The sequence below is a fragment of the Marmota monax genome, unplaced genomic scaffold (assembly GCF_021218885.2).
Source record: "Marmota monax isolate L192 unplaced genomic scaffold, Marmota_monax_Labrador192_F-V1.1 WCK01_AAM20220418_F8-fsc00019, whole genome shotgun sequence".
Lineage (NCBI taxonomy): Eukaryota > Metazoa > Chordata > Mammalia > Rodentia > Sciuridae > Marmota > Marmota monax.
In genome coordinates, this window is record NW_026695242.1 from 3,298,668 (window position 1) to 3,318,222 (window position 19,555).

The 19,555-nt window shown below is 37.7% G+C and overlaps 1 protein-coding gene across 9 annotated transcripts in view; it reads right to left on the bottom strand.

Moving 5' to 3' along the window:
* The window catches only part of Lrmda (leucine rich melanocyte differentiation associated), a 1,020,522-nt gene that overhangs the window by 342,475 nt on the left and 658,492 nt on the right, over window positions 1-19,555 (bottom strand). For 5 of the 9 annotated variants that reach the window (XM_058577977.1, XM_058577979.1, XM_058577975.1 and 2 more), the window contains one exon: window positions 12,950-13,050. The exons of the other annotated variants lie outside the window; for them this stretch is intronic. In XM_058577977.1, coding sequence (XP_058433960.1) covers window positions 12,950-13,050 — 101 coding nt within the window. The remainder of the gene's footprint in view (window positions 1-12,949; window positions 13,051-19,555) is intronic. 9 annotated transcript variants of the gene reach the window in all.

Consider the following 19,555-nt stretch of genomic DNA (forward strand, 5'->3'; position numbering starts at 1 on the left):
GAAAGTTTTCCTCACTGAATGAGGATCAGAATGGCTTCCGACAGAAATGTCAATATCCCTTTCAGATGAATTATTCTGGGAACTGAAAACAGTGAGGAATGGTTACTTATAGCAACAAGATCCAGTTTTATGTTAATGAATCCCATCAGTGACAGATTTGATCTGATTATAGTGCTTGCACCAAATTTTCCTACCAATAATTTTAGAATTAGCAGGCTGGAAGGAGCTGCCCTATGAAGTCAGAGACTGATTATCAATAGTCCTTAACTCTCTGGAATATGGCTTCCATACTATGTTACCTTTCCATTCCCGGGATTTTTTTCTTTCTTCCCTACCTTGTTATCCACAATCCATGAAGTATCAGTATAATGGCTGCTTTCCTAATTTCAGTTTGCTTCTGTTTTGTTTTATTTATTACATCTAAAAAGAAACAGTAGGTTTCATGGAATGCATGTGTGTTTCAAAATTCCAAAGCCAATAATTAAAAAAAAAAACATGAGGTTTAATTTTAAAAATATGAAGCACACAAGTATGTGGAAGAGAGCTCTGAAAGCAGATCTGATTAAACTGAAAAATTTTAGTAAATATATATGATTACCATAAAGTATGCATTATAAGTGCTCCTTAAAAAATTGTTTCCTATCCTTTCTTAAAAAAAAAAATAATGTTGTATTTCAACATCAGTCCAAATAAAACCCTTTAAGAAAAAAGGACCCCATTGAGAAATATTGTTAGGGACAGAATATGTTGCTGTACCCCTCCCATGATCATTTTTTTCATTGCTTCTTCACCCTCAAACTGCCTAAAGTTTAAACTCAGTACCAGATTCAAACAAACTGCCAAATACCCTCTCCAACGTCACCAAGTTCCAGAACAATGCTTATAATTGAGCAAAGTTGTTCAAAACAGTCACAACAAAGAAGTTGAAAGTGGCTATCACTCAGCACTAGAAACAGAAGACCAGGACTAAGGCCATAATTCTGTCCCCAAGCCTCATCTTCTGTACCAACACTGGGCTTGGCTTCCCAGGCGACATGGAAAATGCAGTGGAACTCAGATGGGTTCCCACTCAGGCTGTGGATGAACTCTGTAACCAGACTTTCCTGGAGCTCAAACCTATTTTGAGGCGGTTCAGGAAATAGATGTGGTTTTGGTGAGAAATTATATAATTCAAACTCCTGTGGCTAAAAAGTCAGCAAAAGTTCTGAGGAAAAAGAAAGAGACAGATTTGCCCACATTTCATCCCAGGACTTCACTTATAATTCATAAAGCAGGTGGATCCCTACTGAGAATGAAAAGCTCCTCCCTCCTAAAGTTGGCCCCAGACAGGCACCTTTTAAAACTGAATTCCCTGAAATCTATGATACTCATTTAAAAAACATTAAAAAAACAAAAAAAGTCTTGTGGTATGTACAAAGAAGGTCATTGAGCCTCGGAATATACTAAAACATAGCAAAAGCCAGATACTAAATACTTTAGGTTTGCAGGCCACATGTACTCCTCAGTACATGTTTAACATATTCATTTTTTTACCTTTTCAGTAACCTTTTAAAAATGTAAAAACCATCCTTAGCTCAGATGTACATAAACAGGCTACAAGTCACATTCAGCCCATGGGCTATATTTTGCTGACCCTTATTTTATAACACCGGGTGGACAGATGATCTTTCTAGACATTACTTGCTGCAGTAAAAGATCCACCATGCCATTCTGGCCATCTCTATAATGATGGGATTAGAGGGGGAAAGACTACAAAATTGTCAAACAGATTTCTAATAAAAAAATCATGAGTGGATATTTCAGTATCTGATAAAACAGTAGTAGAGACACAAAATCTTGTGCTCAGTCTCCTACACTGCAAACTCACTTTGTGACTCAGAGCAAACTTATTACTTCTGAGTTCCCATTGGAAAACAAACAAAAAACCCTCAGACATTTTCATTAAATGATATCTAAAGACACTTCCAACCTAGGCCAAGATTCCATGAAAGGCCCTAGAAAACTTTAAGGAAATGTCCACAAATGATCTTCACTATAGTAAAGAAAAACTGAACTGGATATTTTTTACCCTACATGTAGGTTTCCAAGAAAGCAAATTATTCTCCTTTTGTTTTCACTAAGTCTTGACATTGTTGTGGCTTTAATTAACAATATAGTCTTGAAAAAAAGATAACGACTTTGTCAGATTTATCCTAAAAAATAAAAAATATAGGCTTTTCAATGATCATATTAAGAAGGAATTAGAAACTGTAGCCCAGAAATCAAAAATTTTATAATTCAAAGATCTGCATACAGAAGGATGCCTTCTGTGCAGCTGCATAGTAATGTTTTATGAGGAGCATCTCTTTCTTCAAAGTTGAAAAGATGTTTACCTTGTTTCTCTCCAATCAGTAGAAGACAGCCGATGGTAAATGCATGTGCTTTCATTGATTTACCAGAAGTACATTTAGAATTGAACTCAGCTGCCTGGGACTCACATTAAGTACGATTAATAAAATATTTCCCATCCTGCACAGTCAGAAACACTTGGTCCTGCTCAGATTTCTCCACTTGCTCAAGCTTCCTAAAGATAAATGAGCTTTGTACCACAGAAAGGAAACAGGTCATTTATCTGACATCACATTATTTACTGACATTAAAAATGATAATATCCATCAACAAGCAGCCAAATCCCAAGCGGGTCACACAGAGAACAAAGCTACAACCGTCTTTCTTTGATACAGTTACAAGGACATGCTGACTGAGATGCCACTTATGCTCCAATAATGTCACTGTTGTCACAAGAAGTTCACATTTTAATGATATTCACATAATTCCTCATGTATTTGTTTGGGACTGGGGATCTATATTTTGTTGTTTTCTGAACTTTTTTTTAGAACTCAAACCTGGAATTTTAACAACAGAACTATGAACATAATTTGCTTGGGGTGGGGGAGATCTCTCATTTAAATATATATCTATATATCTTTCTCTTTTATTCTCTTTTTGAAAATTAAGCCATTATCTATAATTCTTAAACTATCCAATAACTCAGATATTATTGTCTGCATTTCTACATATACAACCTGAGAGCCAAAGAGGCCTGTTAAATAAATTGACAAAAATTTACATTTCAGTAAATAGTAGATTGAGGATTCGAAAATTTTTTCCTGACTCTGTGGCAATCTTTCCCCTTCTCTCTCTCCTTTTTACATACCTAGCCCACTGACCTTCCTAAAGAAAGAAAAATTTTGTAATTTTTTGAAAGCAGCTTCTTATCATAACTTAATTGTATCCCAGAGTGAATACCACAATATCAATGCCTCAACACAACCTAAGAACACACAAATAATGTGAAGAATTGACTCACATTTGGGATTATAACTTTGAACTTCAAGGAAAACCACATGTAATTGGCAGAAGTGACCTGTCAACTAGGGTAATTCAGAAGTCAAGTGTAAGTAACGGTGAACAAAAACTGTAAATGTGGTTGTTGAAGAATATTGTTTTATATTCTAAAAAAGTTTGTTCTATGGAAATTAGGCTAAACCTCCACCACTATTTAAACACAGAATGCACTGGAATCTAGTTTTCTCCATGTTTTATTCACTGAATGGAATAAGCAACAACAACGGCTCTTCTTTTGGTTACATTTTCTTCGGCGCCACCACTAGTCCTATCTCATTACCCTTCATCCTCCTGTGTTCTGTTAAAAGACAGGGCAGGAAGGCCAGCTGGGCACTTATACACCCTTGGCCTAATCAGTGACCCCCTTCTGTCCTTTATCATTTGTTTCATGCGTTTTAGTTTCACTGTCTTGGACTCTAATACCAAACTGGTAGGAAAAGAAAATATGTCATGTGGCGATTTCTTTGCCAAGATGGCACCAAACAGTTGATTTCAAAAGTTTGTTTGTTCTCAGAACTGTCTAAAAGGAGGATGGTGCAGACATGTCTGACGTGGAGCAGGAAGCCTGGCTTCAGCACATGACCAGCATTTTCATCTGCCACCAGCAAATGGATCTTGGCTCCTCAGCTCCATTCTGACCAGGGATGAATTACACATATAATTCAAAATCAAGAAAACTGCTCAAGTACAACACGTGAGGCTTCTGCCAAAAGTTGAAAATTATTAGGAAACGTGATTTTGGCTGAGCGCACAGCTCTGTTTTGAACTCTTTTATTTCTGTGTTATTGCTCATTCACTTAAAGAGAAATACATGAGTCAGAGACAAGATCTCTTTCCCTTTTCATGTTTCTCCAATTTATCTTCCTTGGCATAATAAATTTCTCAAGCCAGAGTAGAGAGTGTTGTCTTGTTTACCTCTGTTTTTTCCATTATCTCAGTTATCTCTCGTTTATTTTTGAGTCTTTGCTCTTATCATAACAGTTTCTCAGGACGTCATAAAGTTGGAATGAGTGGCCTCCCACCCCTGGTCGTTGCCTACAGATGTTTCAGGCCCAGGCTCTCAATCACATAGCTCTGGTGCTTTGGCAGTTTGGAAAGAAAAAGAAATCTAGATACACCTCAGCTAGAACTGATGATGTCTAAACTGCAGGCTACTTTTTACATATAAAAAGTACTCTAAAATTTTCTAATAGGAAAATGATTTTAAGCAAAATCTACCCTTGCTTATTCTGATTGTGTGATGGAGAGAGTCCAGCCTATCATGGTGTCAGTGTGATATACTGTAAAGAGAACTGGATGATGAGTATTGGTTCAAGACCTTTATATTTTTAAGGTCAATTTTAGAAAAATCTATTTTGTAAAGAACATTTAAACAAATCCATATTCATAATTATACACTGTGGTACATTAAGCCCTCAGGTATTCGTAAGTCAACACACAGCTAATCTCATTTCTGCTACCCACCCATGTCTACTCCCCTCTTCCCTCAAGCAGATTCTTTTAAACTAATCCCAGATGACATAGAATTTCTTCCATATATACTTGTAGGTGTTTCCAAGGAATAAGGAATTCTGCATTTTAAAAATATAACCACAACACTATCATATCTAAAAAACTTCAAATTCCTGGGCTGGGGTTGTGGCTCAGTGGTAGAGGGTTTGCCTAGCATACATGAGGCACTGAGTTCATCCCCAACACCACATAAAAAAAAAAAAATTAAAAAAAACTAAATACACAAAATAAAGGATATGTATGTGTGTGTGTGTGTGTGTGTGTATACCTTCAAATTCCTGACAAATATTCAGTGTTCAAATTTCCCTGATCATCTCAAAACGTCGTTTTAATTTTATTGAGAATTTTATTCTTGCTTATGAAATATTTAAAGCCCAGAAAGTACACAAGATAAAACATATGAATGATTTCACCACCCTAACATTTTTCTAATATTTGCTTTCTCTTTTAAAAGAGTTTTCTTTGAGCAGTTTTAAGTTTATAGCAAAAGGAGAGGACCAGAGATTTCCCATATATTCTCCACATATTCATAGCCGCCCTACTAAAGATGTATCCCACCAAAATGATGCATTTGTAACAATTGATGAAACTCTACTGACACCTGAATTCCTTAGTATACATATCATTTTTGACGCTATACATTATATGGCTTTGGACAAATGCATGACATGTATCGATTAATCATTATAGTACCTTAAGAGTATTTTCCCAGTCCTAAAAATCCTCTGAGCTTTGCCGTCTCAATCCTTCCCTCTTTCTTAACCTCTAGATACCATTGATTTTTTTTCTTTTTTATTATTTATTTATTCTATTTCATTATACATGATGGCAGAATGCAATTCATTTCATATTACACATATAGAGCACAATTGTTCAAGTTACTGATTGTACACAAAGTATTTTCACACCATTTATGTCTTCATACATGTACTTAGAGTAATGAAGTCTATCTCACTTCACCATCATTCCTATCCCCTTCCTTTCCCCTCCTTCCCCTTTGCCCTATCTAAAATTCCTCCATCAACCCCCCAATCGCCATTTTGAGTCAGCATCCTCATATCAAAGAAAACATTCATTCAGCCTTTGTTTTTTGGGGATTGGCTTATTTCACTTAGCATTATATTCTCCAACTTCATCCATTTACCTGCAAATGCCATGATTTTATTCTCTTTTAATGCTGATTAATGTTCCATAGTTTCTCTATTCATTCAACTACTGAAGGGCATCTGGGTTGGTTCCACAATTTAGCTATTGTGAATTGATTGTTTTACTATCTAGTTTTGCCTTTTCCAGTCTGACATATAGTTGAAATCATATATCATGAACCTTTTCAGATAAGCCTCTTCCACTTAGCACCATACATTTACATTTCTTCTACAACTTTTCGTGGTTTTACAGCTCACTTCTTTATAGCACTGAATAATAGTCATTGTATAGATGTACCACAATATATATTTGTTCATTCACCTACTGAAGGTCATCTTGGTTGCTTCCCAGTTTGGGCAGTTATGAATAAACTGCTATAAACATCCATGCACAGGTTTCAGTGTGGACATAAGTCTTCAATTCATTTGGGTAAATACCAAGAAATGTTAATGTTGGGTAATGTGATAAAAGTTAGATTTAGTTTTAAAACCATGCATCTGTTTTCAAAAATGACTGCATTGTTTGTTTTTTTGTTTGTTTGTTTGTTTGTTTTGTTTTTTCCACTAGTAGTCAATGAGAGTTCCAGCATTTGGTGTTGTTAGTGTTCTGATTTTGGCAATTCTAATAGGTGTGCAATAGTATTCTCACTATTTAATCTGCATTTTCCTAATGATATTAGATGTGAGCTGATAAGTTAATATTTTTTTCCCAAAAAGGTCCAAACCTAGTCACTACACCAAGCCTAACTCTTTATGTAAGTTGAAAATTTGAAAACATGAATGATAGATGGTAGTTTTATATTGGTATAATTGCTTTAAAGTACATTTTTCAAATTAAAAAAGAAAATCAATTTCTAAATTAATTTCTGATTAATCTATTTCAAAATAATTTCTAGAGTTTATGACGTTTGTCCATAAATAAGATCACTATTTTAATACTAAATGGCATATATTTTACATTCTCTGCTATTTACCATGTGATTTTCTTTCAGCTCTATGACTTTTGATCCACTTTAACCTCAGCTTACAATTCCATCTCATGAACAGACTGAGTTTAATCTAATTTCCTATTATCGGACATTTATTTCACTTTTAATTTATCACTCTTACAAAACAATGTCACAGTGGATATCTGTATAATTGTTCCATTATGCATATATGTAAATTTCTTTATGTATGGAAGTTGCTGGGTTGTTGGGAAGAATACAACTATTGTTAAATTGATTGTCTGAGTGTTGCACCTCTACCCACAGTGGATAAGAATTCAATGCAAAGGTCTTCTGACAATTGTCTCCTGAAAACAGCTCTGATATTCAGTGAATCAATCCATTGAGTCAACTTATTAAAAACAGTTACATCTTTAGTAGTCTTAATGGTGGTGACTTAAGTTTTTGCAAGGCTCTGAGATTCTTAGACAAACTAAATCACATAGGAACACATTTTCCTTGCCTTAAATATGGATAAATAGAATAAACACCTAAAATTTAAATAATAATTAAAGGTAGAAGAAAGCAAACCATCAATAGAGTCTAAACCTTCCATTAGAATATAGGAAAGGGGAGGTCATTGAAGGATGGTGAGAAGGTGTTACATAGGAAAACAAAAATGGGGATTAGCAGGAAGAAGTAGGAAATGGGGTCAGGAAAAGAAAAAGAGAGAGATAGGTTAAATGGTTTGTCCAAAGTTTAATGAGTAAGTCCAAGTCCCTAGGACGTAAGATCGCATGGAAGAATGGTAAGAGATGAAGCCGTAGAGTCCCCACTGACACTCCATGTCATGTCAAGGCTATCATGGAGAATCTGAATTAATTACTCTCATTTAATGCCACAAGTAAAAGACAAAGCTCAGGGACCTCCAGGTCTGGACTTGGCCTCTGAACGTTTTCAACAACTCTTTCCCTCTTCCGTGGCCATCAGAAGAGCAGTCTGTAGAGCATTCAGGGCTGCTCAAGGACAAAAGAACTCAAAGCACCCCCCCCCCAGGTTACCCTCTTGTTTCTACTTGTCTTAGATGATGCCAGTTTGAAAGGACAAAGAGGAATATAAGGGAATCTCCCTCAAGATCTTCAGCTGGGTCTAGTTCATGAAGGGAATGGTCTGAGAAGTGAAATGCTTAACTCTGAGTTTCCATCACCCATGAGCTTAATGCAAACTTGACGTCAGAACCCAACAAGGAGAAGCAGCTCAGATGGTAAGCCAACAGACCCCACTACCTAAGCACAATACCACTGGTGTTTCCAAGTAGGTGGAGGCAGTCAGTTATAGCCATTTACCTTGCTTAATCCTCTTCCTGACTGAGTTACTTTCTTTCAGCCCAGATGGCGAAGGCATTTTATTTTCTCTTGAAGTCTTCCCAGATGAACTACACCCAACACCAATCACTTTTTGTTTTAAGAACACAGTTGTAGCTGGGTGTGGTGGCCCATGCTTATAATCCAGCTCTTTGGGAAGATAAGGTATGAGGATTTGGTCTGACAGGTAGTCTAACAACATAACAGATACCTGGCACCAGGTTCTCAAAGACATGTGTTTATCTTAGCAAAGCTTGACTGTTTTTCCCTCCCAACACATAAGTATTAAACAGGAAGTCTCCAGCAAGAGTTAGGACCCAGCACTAAGTAGTGCAAAAGAAAAGTGGCCAAATACAATGACTAAGAAAGGCAAGGGGTTATATCCAGGGAGCAATTTGATGAAAAAAGGATCAGATACAACAAATCTGACAGAGAGAGAAGGGGTCCACTACAAGAATGTGCTAGCTTTCTCCATTTTTATGAGGGTGTCAGACATCATTAATCAATCACAGTGACATCAGAGAAATCCCAAATTTCTAAACACAACAGTCCATATATCCATTCTCAACATTTGATGCTGGCACATAAGTTAGGGCCTCTGAGGTAGCTGAGCCTCAAGAATAGTGACTCTAGTGAACAGAAGTGATGACTTCGCTTCTAGTTTGGTGACTAAGTATAGGAAGCACTAAGTGTGTTGGCAGGATTTCATCCCAGGACTAAGTTCTTGATGATAAAAAAAAAAATGGTACTGGTCTTCACATTCTAAGGAAGACCGCTATATTATTTGAACTTACATATCATGATCATATGGCAGCTAGATTTACCTGACAAATATTAAGCTTAAAAAACTACACCATCATACAACCCTTTCCAAATCAAGATCTTGACCCAAACACCTACTTGACAAGTGCTGCTTTTGTAATAGTTCCTCAGGAAGGTAAGCATAGTTACCTTATGGCCTGGAAATTCCACTCCTAGTATGTGCTCCAGAGAATTGAAAACATTCACACAAAAACTTTTTACCGAATGTTCACGGAGGCATTATTCTTCATACCCCCAAAGTGAAAATTCATAAAATGTCCATCAACTGATGACCAGATAAACAAAATATGTTACATCCATATAATGAAATATTATTTATAGCCATAAAAAGAAAAAAGTTCGGATACACAATACAATAAAAATCAACTTTGAAAACATTTGTTAGGCAAATGAAGCCACACATGTTGTAACTATTTATATATCTAGAATAGTCAAAACCACAGACACAGAAAGTAGGTTAAGGGTTTTAAGGTCCAAAGGAAGAAGATGGAGAGTGATTGGAAATAGTACAGGGAATTTTTGGGGAGGGAACAATGGAAATAATATGGAATTAGATAGTGATGATGGTTGCTTAATCTTGTAAATACACTAAAAACCAACTAACTGGATATTTTTAAGTGGGGACTTTTCTGTTGCAAAAAATTTTCTGTGAATTATATCTCAAAATGTTTTTTAAAATAAAAAAAGTCCACTCTCACCACTTCTGTTTCATATTACACTAGAGGTCCTAATCTAAGTGATATGAAAAAAAATAAAAACTACAAAGATTTGAAGGGAAGAAATGAGCCTCTGGTTCATAGATATTATGATGCCAACTCAAGAAATCCACATTACTAAATAAATAAAAGGTCAGGATGTTGCATACAAACAATTGACTTTTGTATTTTGATATCAGCAAGAAATTTTAAAAAGGCAATTCTAAATATAGGAGGCCTTGCTATAGTGTACATTTAGAATGTCTCCTGAAGGCCCATGTGTTAAAGGCGTGGTCCCCAGGTTGGTGGAGGGATGGAAACTGTAAGAAGCAAGGCCCACTGGGAGATCTATGGGTGAGTGAGGCTGTGCCTTCAAAGGGAAGTGTCAGACTCTGGTCTCTCCTCCTGCTTCCTGGCCGGTGCTTAGTTCCGTTTCACCACACACTGCCGCCATGTGGTGCTGACTTGCCATAGGCCCAAAAGCATCAGGGCCAATTGATCATGGACAGAAGCCTCCAAAACTGTGAGCTGAAATAAACCTTTCTTTTTATAAGTTGATTATCTCAGGCCTTTGTTACAGTAACAGAAAGCTGACCAACAAAGTCCCGAACTTATGATGGTTCCAGTGACAATTTCTGACTTTAGGATAGTGAGAAAGTACTATGCATTCAGTAGACAGTGGACATCCAATTTTGGATTTTTATCTTTGCAAAGTTAGCAATATAAGGTGTACTGTTTTCTTGAGATGTCAGGTTCTGGTAGCAAACTGCAGTTCTCCATCAGCTGTGCAATCACGAAGGTAAACAATTATACTCTACAGTGTATTATGTTGCTAAGATGGGATGTTCAGCAGGTGTATTAATTGCATTTTCAACTTATGATATTTTCAACTGATAGTGACTTTACCAGTATGTAACCCTACCATAGATCAAGGAGAATCTGTACATGATTTACAGGATTCACAAAAATACTTGGTGATAAAGTTAACAGAAGAAATGGAAGATTCTTAAGTAGAAAATAATTAAACATTAAAGAAGAACAAAATCCAAGATAAATATGCTACAGCATATCCATACAATGGAGAATTATTTAGCCATAAAAAGAAATGATGTACTGATATATTTTACTACATGGATGAACCTTGGAAACATTATGCTAAGTGAAAGAAACCAGACACGAAAGACCACATATTATATGATCCTGATTATATGCAATGTCTAGAACAGACAAATCCATAAAGACTGAAAATAAATTAGTGGTTATCAGGTGCTGGGAGGAGGAAGGAATGGGGAGTGACTGCTAATGGATTCAGGGTTTCTTGCCGGGGTGATAAAAATGTTCTAAAATTAGGCAGTGGTAATGGTTGCAAAATGCTATGAATATAAGAAATAGTACACTTGAAAAAAAAACTGAATAAGGATAAATACCATATTTATGGATGGAAAGAGATTTGATCTTCCCAGTGTGATCCATAGATAAAATGTAATTCCAATTGTAACCTCAATAGTACTTTACACGAAAGATCAAAGAGCCAGGGAAAGTCAAGTCACTTGAAAATAAAGTAGAAGAATTTATTCTAACACATATAAAAACTTGTTACATGTAGTTAAGAATAATTATGATTGCAATTAAGAGTATTTTGTAACAAAAAGTGTATGGTTTGGATTCAGCAATAGGAAACAGACCAGTGAAATAGAGGAGTCACAAACAGATCCACTTAACAGATGGAAACCACAGGTACCACAGAGAAAGCCCCACCATTCAGCAATGAAGGGAAGAACCATCTAAAACATGTCACAGAGATAACAATTATAATAATAATGTACAGGTAAGGGGCAGGTCAGTGGGGTGAGGTAGACATCCCCAAAACAAAGCCACAGGTTTTGAGTCATTTTAACCAAGTCATGTAAATATTCATGGATCCTCTAGAACAAAAAGGGTAGAACAGAGAGCATGAGTCCCAGGATGATAGAAGATGGTCCTATAATACAGACATGGTTTATCAGGAGGTAGATTTTGGAATCTAGCAACTATGATTAGATGGTTACCTCTATGGAAAAGTGTTTCCACATATTCACTCATTTCCTCAATGACTCTTTTGAAGAGTAGCAGAATATTCACCACAAAATATGCCACTCTGGCATTTTGATTATTTGGACCCAAAGGCAACAACAGGCAAAGGAAAGGTCTCTGCCCTCCTTCTATTTGCTAACAGCAGGACCTACGTTTGTAAAGGCGTTCCCCCTCTCCTCTCCATGAGGAAGGACAGAAGCCAATCCATTAAGGTCAACCCTTATCAGCCTAGAGGTGGTCCTCAAAGGATCTATCTAACAAATTTTACCAAGTATCTCTAGCCTCCATTAGTTCCCCATGTATTTACCTTTCCATCATTTGATATCCTAGAAAATTCAAAGCCTTTTTTCTTTGTATTGTCATTTCTCTAAAAATTTAATATTCTTTTTTAGGATGTGCCATAGACCCAAGTTGTAGTCATCCTTTTTAAATTACTCATCATTGAGCACTCCCAGGTACAACATCATATGCACGTTAATGAACTTCTCTTTGTTTTTCTGCTTTTGTCAATCTGATCTATAGGGCTCCAGCCAATTAACCATGGATGGGGAGATGGAAATAGAACTTTTCCCTCCCTTCACAATAAGAGATACCTATTGAAATATCCATTGTAATTCTGGTTCATGCTAGGCAATGATCTATAGGCTAAATGCTAGGACCTACATTTTGGTAGTTAAACAGACAAGAAAATACATGAATAAATAAAACTACTTCCAAGAGGGGCAAATCAAGCCAGGTGACGCAGGGGCAATGATTCTGCATGGGGGAGAGCAGTCATTGTGGGCTTAGGCAAATTGCTTTAGCAACTGTGGTCAGGGAAGACCTTTCTGAACAGGTGACAATCACAAGCCCTGCATCTTTTTCAAAGCTGAAAGAGGCATAACTAAAAAGTTAGCACCACAAAATGTTTAAGAGCAAAATAAATAAATAAATAAGAGTTTGGTGGCAGGGTATAAAAGTCAAGTGCTTGCAATAAAGATCTTCAAACTACAGGAAATAAAAACATAAAGGTAGGAGATGCTCACTGGGACCCCATCTTTGAAGCCATCATTCCTGCTTGTGCTGGCGAGGTCTGGAAGCCCTGGCTGGCTGTCCATAGATGCACAACGGTCACTGAACCGGCTGTCTGGATGGGATTTAAAGGAGCACCTCTATTAATTATCTGAGTGCTGGCATCACTCCCCTAAATTCACAGCTAAATAAAGCTGCCCCAGTTGCTTGGCCACAAGCTCTTGAAGGTTAGAACAAAACTGTGTCTCGGATCCAGCGTTTGGCGTTGATCTAAGAGCTTTAACGTCACTTCCCAGTTAATAATTAGCTCTGCCTTGGTCCTCACAAAGGATGCCACCAAAACAAAAGCAGACGCCAAGTGTGTTCACTATACTTGCCACTGGAATAAATAGGCAAAGGGATGATTAATGAATGAGGGGGGGAATTAGACACAACAGTGAGCAAAGACAAAGGCCTACAGCTCGGCTACCCTTGAACCGAGACAAGATGTATCCAGAGAGAGGTGGCAGAAAGCGATGCACCAAAAAAAACAAAAAAGTTGGTTTAATGGACAGGTTGTGAAGACTTCATTTAACCTTGTGTTATGACAGCCATAGTGTTTTATTAACATTCTGACTTACTAAGGGGCCAGGGTCAGCTGAGGCAGAAACACATGTTCTTGGGGGAGTTGCCCAGCAAGGGAGGAGAAGGGGACATTTTTGTGTGGTAACAGAGGCCGCCCAAACACATGGGACAACACTCTCAAGGCCCCCTTGCTGAGGCGGGGCCGCAACTTTCTAAAGAATTGTTTGTATGTCAAACAAAGCACATGAGATACCAACACAAATGTCCCAGCTGAAGCCATTTGACAGGGCCTGTCTGTGCCTCCAAATGGCCACATTATAGACTGGGCCAGGACGCAGGGCTCTGTGATAGAGAACTTTACCCAAAGGCATCTGCCATCAAGGGTGGAGAGCTGAGGGCCTTTCCATAGTGATCTGCAGGCTCAGGATCCTGGGTTCATTGTTGGTTGGCAGCCTTTGTACACTTTCTCCTCCAGTCAGTAATAAGAGCAAACTTTCCCCCAAGGATACAGCAGGAGCTCTGGGTATCTGGCTAGCTGGGCTTCAAGGAGCTGGATAGACACAAGCCAGCAGGGAGCAGCAACCGGCCAAACTCCAGGAGCCCTTCTGGCTTGTGGACACATCCCCCACCTTGCTCTTTACAGCTGTCTTCTCTCCCCCAGGGCTTTCCCCATCCACCAGGTGCCCATTCCCACAGGGCCAGTTTCCAGCCAGGTCTCTGATGGGAAAAGATCTGATAAATTAATCCCCATGGAAGATTGAGGTGATGATGAGGTTAGAGGTTCTTCCCAACCTCCAGGGATATTTGCATTTTAAAGGAAGATTCTGAAAGACCAGAAGGTCTCCAGGAACCAGCAATGAAATGTACCTGGAGAGTTTTAGGCTCTCAGGCAGGCTAGGGGAAGATAATTATGGACTCCATAAACCTCTTATTCTCCCCACAATTCTACCCTGCAGATTCCTGCCAAAATTCATAGGCTTTTATTTCATCTTTTCTTCATCTATATTACCAAGTATTGGAAATATCACATGAGGAAATAATGGATGCCCTATGTCTTCAATACCTGAGTTAATGTGATAGTCACAACTTACCGAATGATAAAAACAGACCAGAATATATCTTTATTGATCAAAACTTTTAATTAGTATATAAGGAATTAGAAACACTGAAAAATACATGTTTCCAAGGGAATCAAAGAAAGAATTACTAAAAGAGCCAGGACTAGGACTGACTGGTTCAACCCAGGGTTTGTACCTTCTAGGCAAGCTCTCCACCACTGAGTAACAACCCAGTCCAAAGTCAAGGGTTTTTCTATTTCATTGTAAGAATAACTTTTCTTCTGTCCTCAGAGTGTACCTTAATAATTTGTTAACTGAGAAATTGCAGATGATGTACTTTTAACTTGTATTTTATAGCTTTAAAATGATTTGTCAATTTGTTAGTGCAAAAGACATATATAATTCTAGTTCTGAAAAAAGTCCCTTGAATGGAAATTCAAGTCAAGATGCTAGGGAACACCACTTTAGAGCCTCCCACTTACTTGTTAAAAGATATGTCCAACAATAAAAAGTGTTGGAGAAGATGTATAACCACAGAATTTTTCCTCTTTCCTGGTAGGAGTATTGAACTGGGATAACTCTTTAGGAAATAGGCATTTTATACCAAAGTTAAAGGTGGAAATAGTCAAAGACCTAGAAACTCTATTCCCACAGAAATTCTAACTCATAGCCCTGTTCGAAATAAACAACAGCCTAGGAATTAACACCATACCCAATTTCTGGAAACTTAACTGTGGCAGGTTAATATAACAGAGTATTACACAGCGTCAAAAATAAGGTAAGAATTTAGGGATACCGAAAGAACACAGAATCTCAAAAGGGAAATGCCCATAAACCATTACATTGAAGCACAAATGACCTGTGAGCAACCCAGCCCATGTCCTGGTGCCCACAGCTTGCTCATTGGCTGATAAAAAACAAAAGCAACAAAACTGCAAGATAACCAGTAGGCACCTAGAGGAACTCCCTTTAGGGAGAATGGCCATTAAAAAGACTGTGATGACTAAGAAATGATCCAGCCTTATTATAATAGTAAGACCCACCCTCCTGGGTGGAGATTTAAGAGGCTAATGAGACATGTCAGATGGGAGGTAATATGATTAGAACATGTGAAGACAATGCTTAAGTGCAAGGGAAACTGGAATGAAATGGCATGATCCACCCCGATTCTACCTCTAGTTCAGTCCCAGACCAAGATGAAGTCACCCACTCTCTCCAAGTTCCCCCACCCTCCCCGTCTAGAGTGTGCATCTTCTCTGTTCCAATAAATCTGGTCTGCTACTCATATGTGACACAGCCTTAAATTCTCTTCTATGATATGACCAAGAACCCAGCAATGCAAAGCAGCAATCTTCTCCTTGGAACCACATACAGAAACAGAAATGAATGACTTGAAGTTGTGTCAGTGTAGGTGAAGTCTAGTAACATGACATTGAGTGAAAACAGCAACCCCTAAGAGGAAACATCCAGCATGACATCCTTTCTTTTTATAAAAATTTAAAATAGACAAAACTAAGCAACATATTATCCAGACATATAAACATGTTCTAAAATCTTTTAAAATTTGGAATGGCATGTTAAACACAAACTCAAAGTAATGATTCTACAGAGGAGGAACACATTGAAAAACAAGCGATGATCTATATACTAGTTCTTGGGATGGCTCATTTGTTGCACTATTAACGATATATTAATATTAAATAACATGCATATATTAAACAAAAAAGGCTGTCCAGTAACCAATTGATGACAGTGTGACATAAACCAAGAATTATGATTAATTCAATTTCATGCACCTGAAACCGACTGAAAGTGAAAGTGAAAAGTAAACTTGCTCAATGAAAGAATAGAATCGAGGCACAAAGGTCACACACAGGTGCACTAGTGGTTCACACAGGAGATTCAGCACAAATTAGAACAGACACAAAAGCTCTGGGCAAAGCACTAGGTTAAAACAAGACCAAAAAGAATTAGGTGACAGATGTGTACAATCAGGTTGATGACCAAAAGAACAAAAAACCAAAAGGCAGGTTAAACTCTGATCTGCAAATCTAAGGAATTATGTATTGGGTCTGAGGGACAAAGGGGCTCATAAGCTGAATGTAGGTCCAGTATCAGAGATTTGTGACAAGACCATAATCTCCAATCCAGGTCACCTTTCTAATTTAATAAAGTCTCATTAATTTGAACAAATCTAATTTGGAATGGCTGGAATAATCAGGCTGAAATGAAACTGATCTTTCAACTATAAAAAGAGTGTTTACTCAGCAAATTAATAGCAGGAGACACATCAGGTGGGGAATACTTAACCTATTTAGGAATACAGACTCGACATAAATATCTACATTCATTTGTTCTACAACAATCTGTATGTTAATTACAGATGATCTTTGGTCATTAAAAGAGGTCCTCAACCTGGAGGTACTATAATAGGTGCCAGTATATATTACTAGGCATATTTCAAAGTAGTAAAACTAGGCTTTGAAAATGATCTTTTCAGTAATCTGTTGCAGCCCAAAGGAGGTAGGGAAGAAAAAATAATTTTGAATCCAGCCTTCATAGTTTTGAGTTGGTATGGATCCCTGTTACAAAAGATTAAAAAGGAAAAATCGACAAAAGTGTATTAATCGGCATGCCTCTTGTATGCATGGAAGACAGCCAGTGAAAGAGCTTTGAGTTCAGCCTTAAATTCCTTCTTCAAATGAAACCCCAAAAAGGGTGTTTGGGGAAGGGGAATAAGCAATGAAGAGTTCTGCAGGCAAGGTTTATTCTGAGCAGTTAAACTGGGGTTCTTAATACGGATAAATCTCCAGTGAGTTAGAGCCCTGTTTCTCTTTCTGGTACCCAGAGGAGATACCCTAGCAAATGGAGATTTCCTTTATAGATGTAAATTTCCTTTGCAAACAGTAACTTCTACTGTTTCCATAGCTTCTCCTGTGGCCACAATCTTTCAAAATAATCAGTTTAAAATAACCCTTAAGCTAAGGAGGCATGTATTAGGGTGTAACAGTCTGGTCTCCTACAGGTGGATTGGTTCATACTGGGACAGACCTTATACCCAAACCATGAGGAGAATCCCTTGTTTTCTGAAAGATGACACAAAAGAAAATTCATTGCAATCATCCCCCTTTCCAAACAACACTTGAACTGGAAGGAGCCTCCATCCCCCGAGAGGCATTGTCCCTCCTCAACACCATCTACAGAGCAATTTAAAAGCCTGTCACTTCTCCAGGACCCAATGTGGTCTAAGAAAACTAGTCACCTGCTTGTTTGTCTTAATAGCTGTGCGAATGATAACACTTGTACTTTTAGTGACATGACAGTCAGGTCTCCTTGGGTTCCCTAGGTTCATCTACTTCTCTGTGCTAAGAAAAATGAAGACGCCCATCATGTTTTGGAAGTAGAGATATGGAAACAGAAACAGATGAGAAGGAAACTTAAAAAAAAAAAAAAAAAAAAAACAGAAGAGAAAGGGCAAAGAGGATACAGAGTTCTTTGTAAGAAACCAGGGCTGGGGTTTGGTGGCAGAGCACTTGCCTCGCATTCGTGAGGCACTGGGTTCGATCCTCTTCACCATATACAAATAAATAAATAAAGTAAAGGCATTCTGTCCATCTATCCATCTACAACTACAAAAAAATTTTTTTTAAAAAGAAATAGACAAACCATAGCTTCACATGTATTGACAGACTGGAACATGACCTGCAAATGATTGAAAAGTTTCTGTCAACAGACTTAAAAACATGGCTACCAAATTAAGGTCACTTTATGCAGAATAATGAAGTCAACGGTGTGTGAGTGTAAGGAGGAAGGTGACATGTAACAGGCATTTGTGGAAAAAGAAATTATGAAGGCTAAATAGTACAATGATGTGCAAAAACCATTTTTAAACTAAATATGATTTGGTTGAAACAGGAATGATAAATGATATGGGGTCTTGCAAGACCATTTGATTCAACTTCTGAGAACATCATTCAGGATTTTTCTTTTATAAATTTCAAACAGCTCTGTTACTATGGGGCTGGCAAAAAAAAAAAAAATGGTTTTCCAGTCCTTTTAGCAAATGTACACTAGAGTGAGTTTAATTGCTCTGAAGTCTAATGTTCTCTGTCTTTGAAATGGTTCAGGAAGGAAGGCACAGAGCTTTTTCTAATTTGGCAGCAAAGGAATACTGCATGTTTATCTCTGCTTGCTTTTTGGAGGTGCGGATGAATACACCAAACTAAAGGGCACTAGAAAGATAAGTTTCCATGACATCCGCAATAATTCTTTTATATTGCCGACTGGCTATTCTGTATGTAGCATTCAGAGGCAAATATAAAAAAAAATGATGTAAAGCTAAAATTATTTCCTTGATAACACTTGTTTTAAACACCTCACCACTAAATAGCTAAAAGTCTCCAAAGTGAATGCATATACCATATAAAAGCCACAAGCATACTTACATAAATTCTTAAGATTAAAGTAATAACTTCTAGAAAAAGGTGGGAGAAAACACACTACAATAAATCTATTTGTAATGGTATTTGGGCTCTACCAACTGCTTTCATTGGTCTCCAGTGGCTTACATATAAAACAATACATTTGATGTATGATTTCAATTCCTTATGGAAAACTGTTCTACCTACAAGCAGCCTGTCAAAGAGAATGCCAAAAAAACTCTCTCTGCGTCCCAATATGAGGCAAGACTTTAAGATATAACTTAAGGTCACAATTTGTTCTTGCTTGGTCAGGTTTAAGACTATAATTGAGGAATGCCTGACCTGGGGGAGGCAAGTGAAGGGGGGGAGTTGGTTTATTTATAGTGAAATAGAACTAGGCGAGGTGTCAGAGCTTGAAGTTAAATGGCATTGTTTTGCAGGAGAGTGGCTCTACAGAGCAGGCAGAATCCAAGGACAGGCTCTCTGGAAGCTGCTGGGAACCTGTCTCCCACCTCCCAAAGCCCAGGGCATATGGCAGATGTCAGCCCCAGAAAACCACCCCTGATCCAGGAACCTA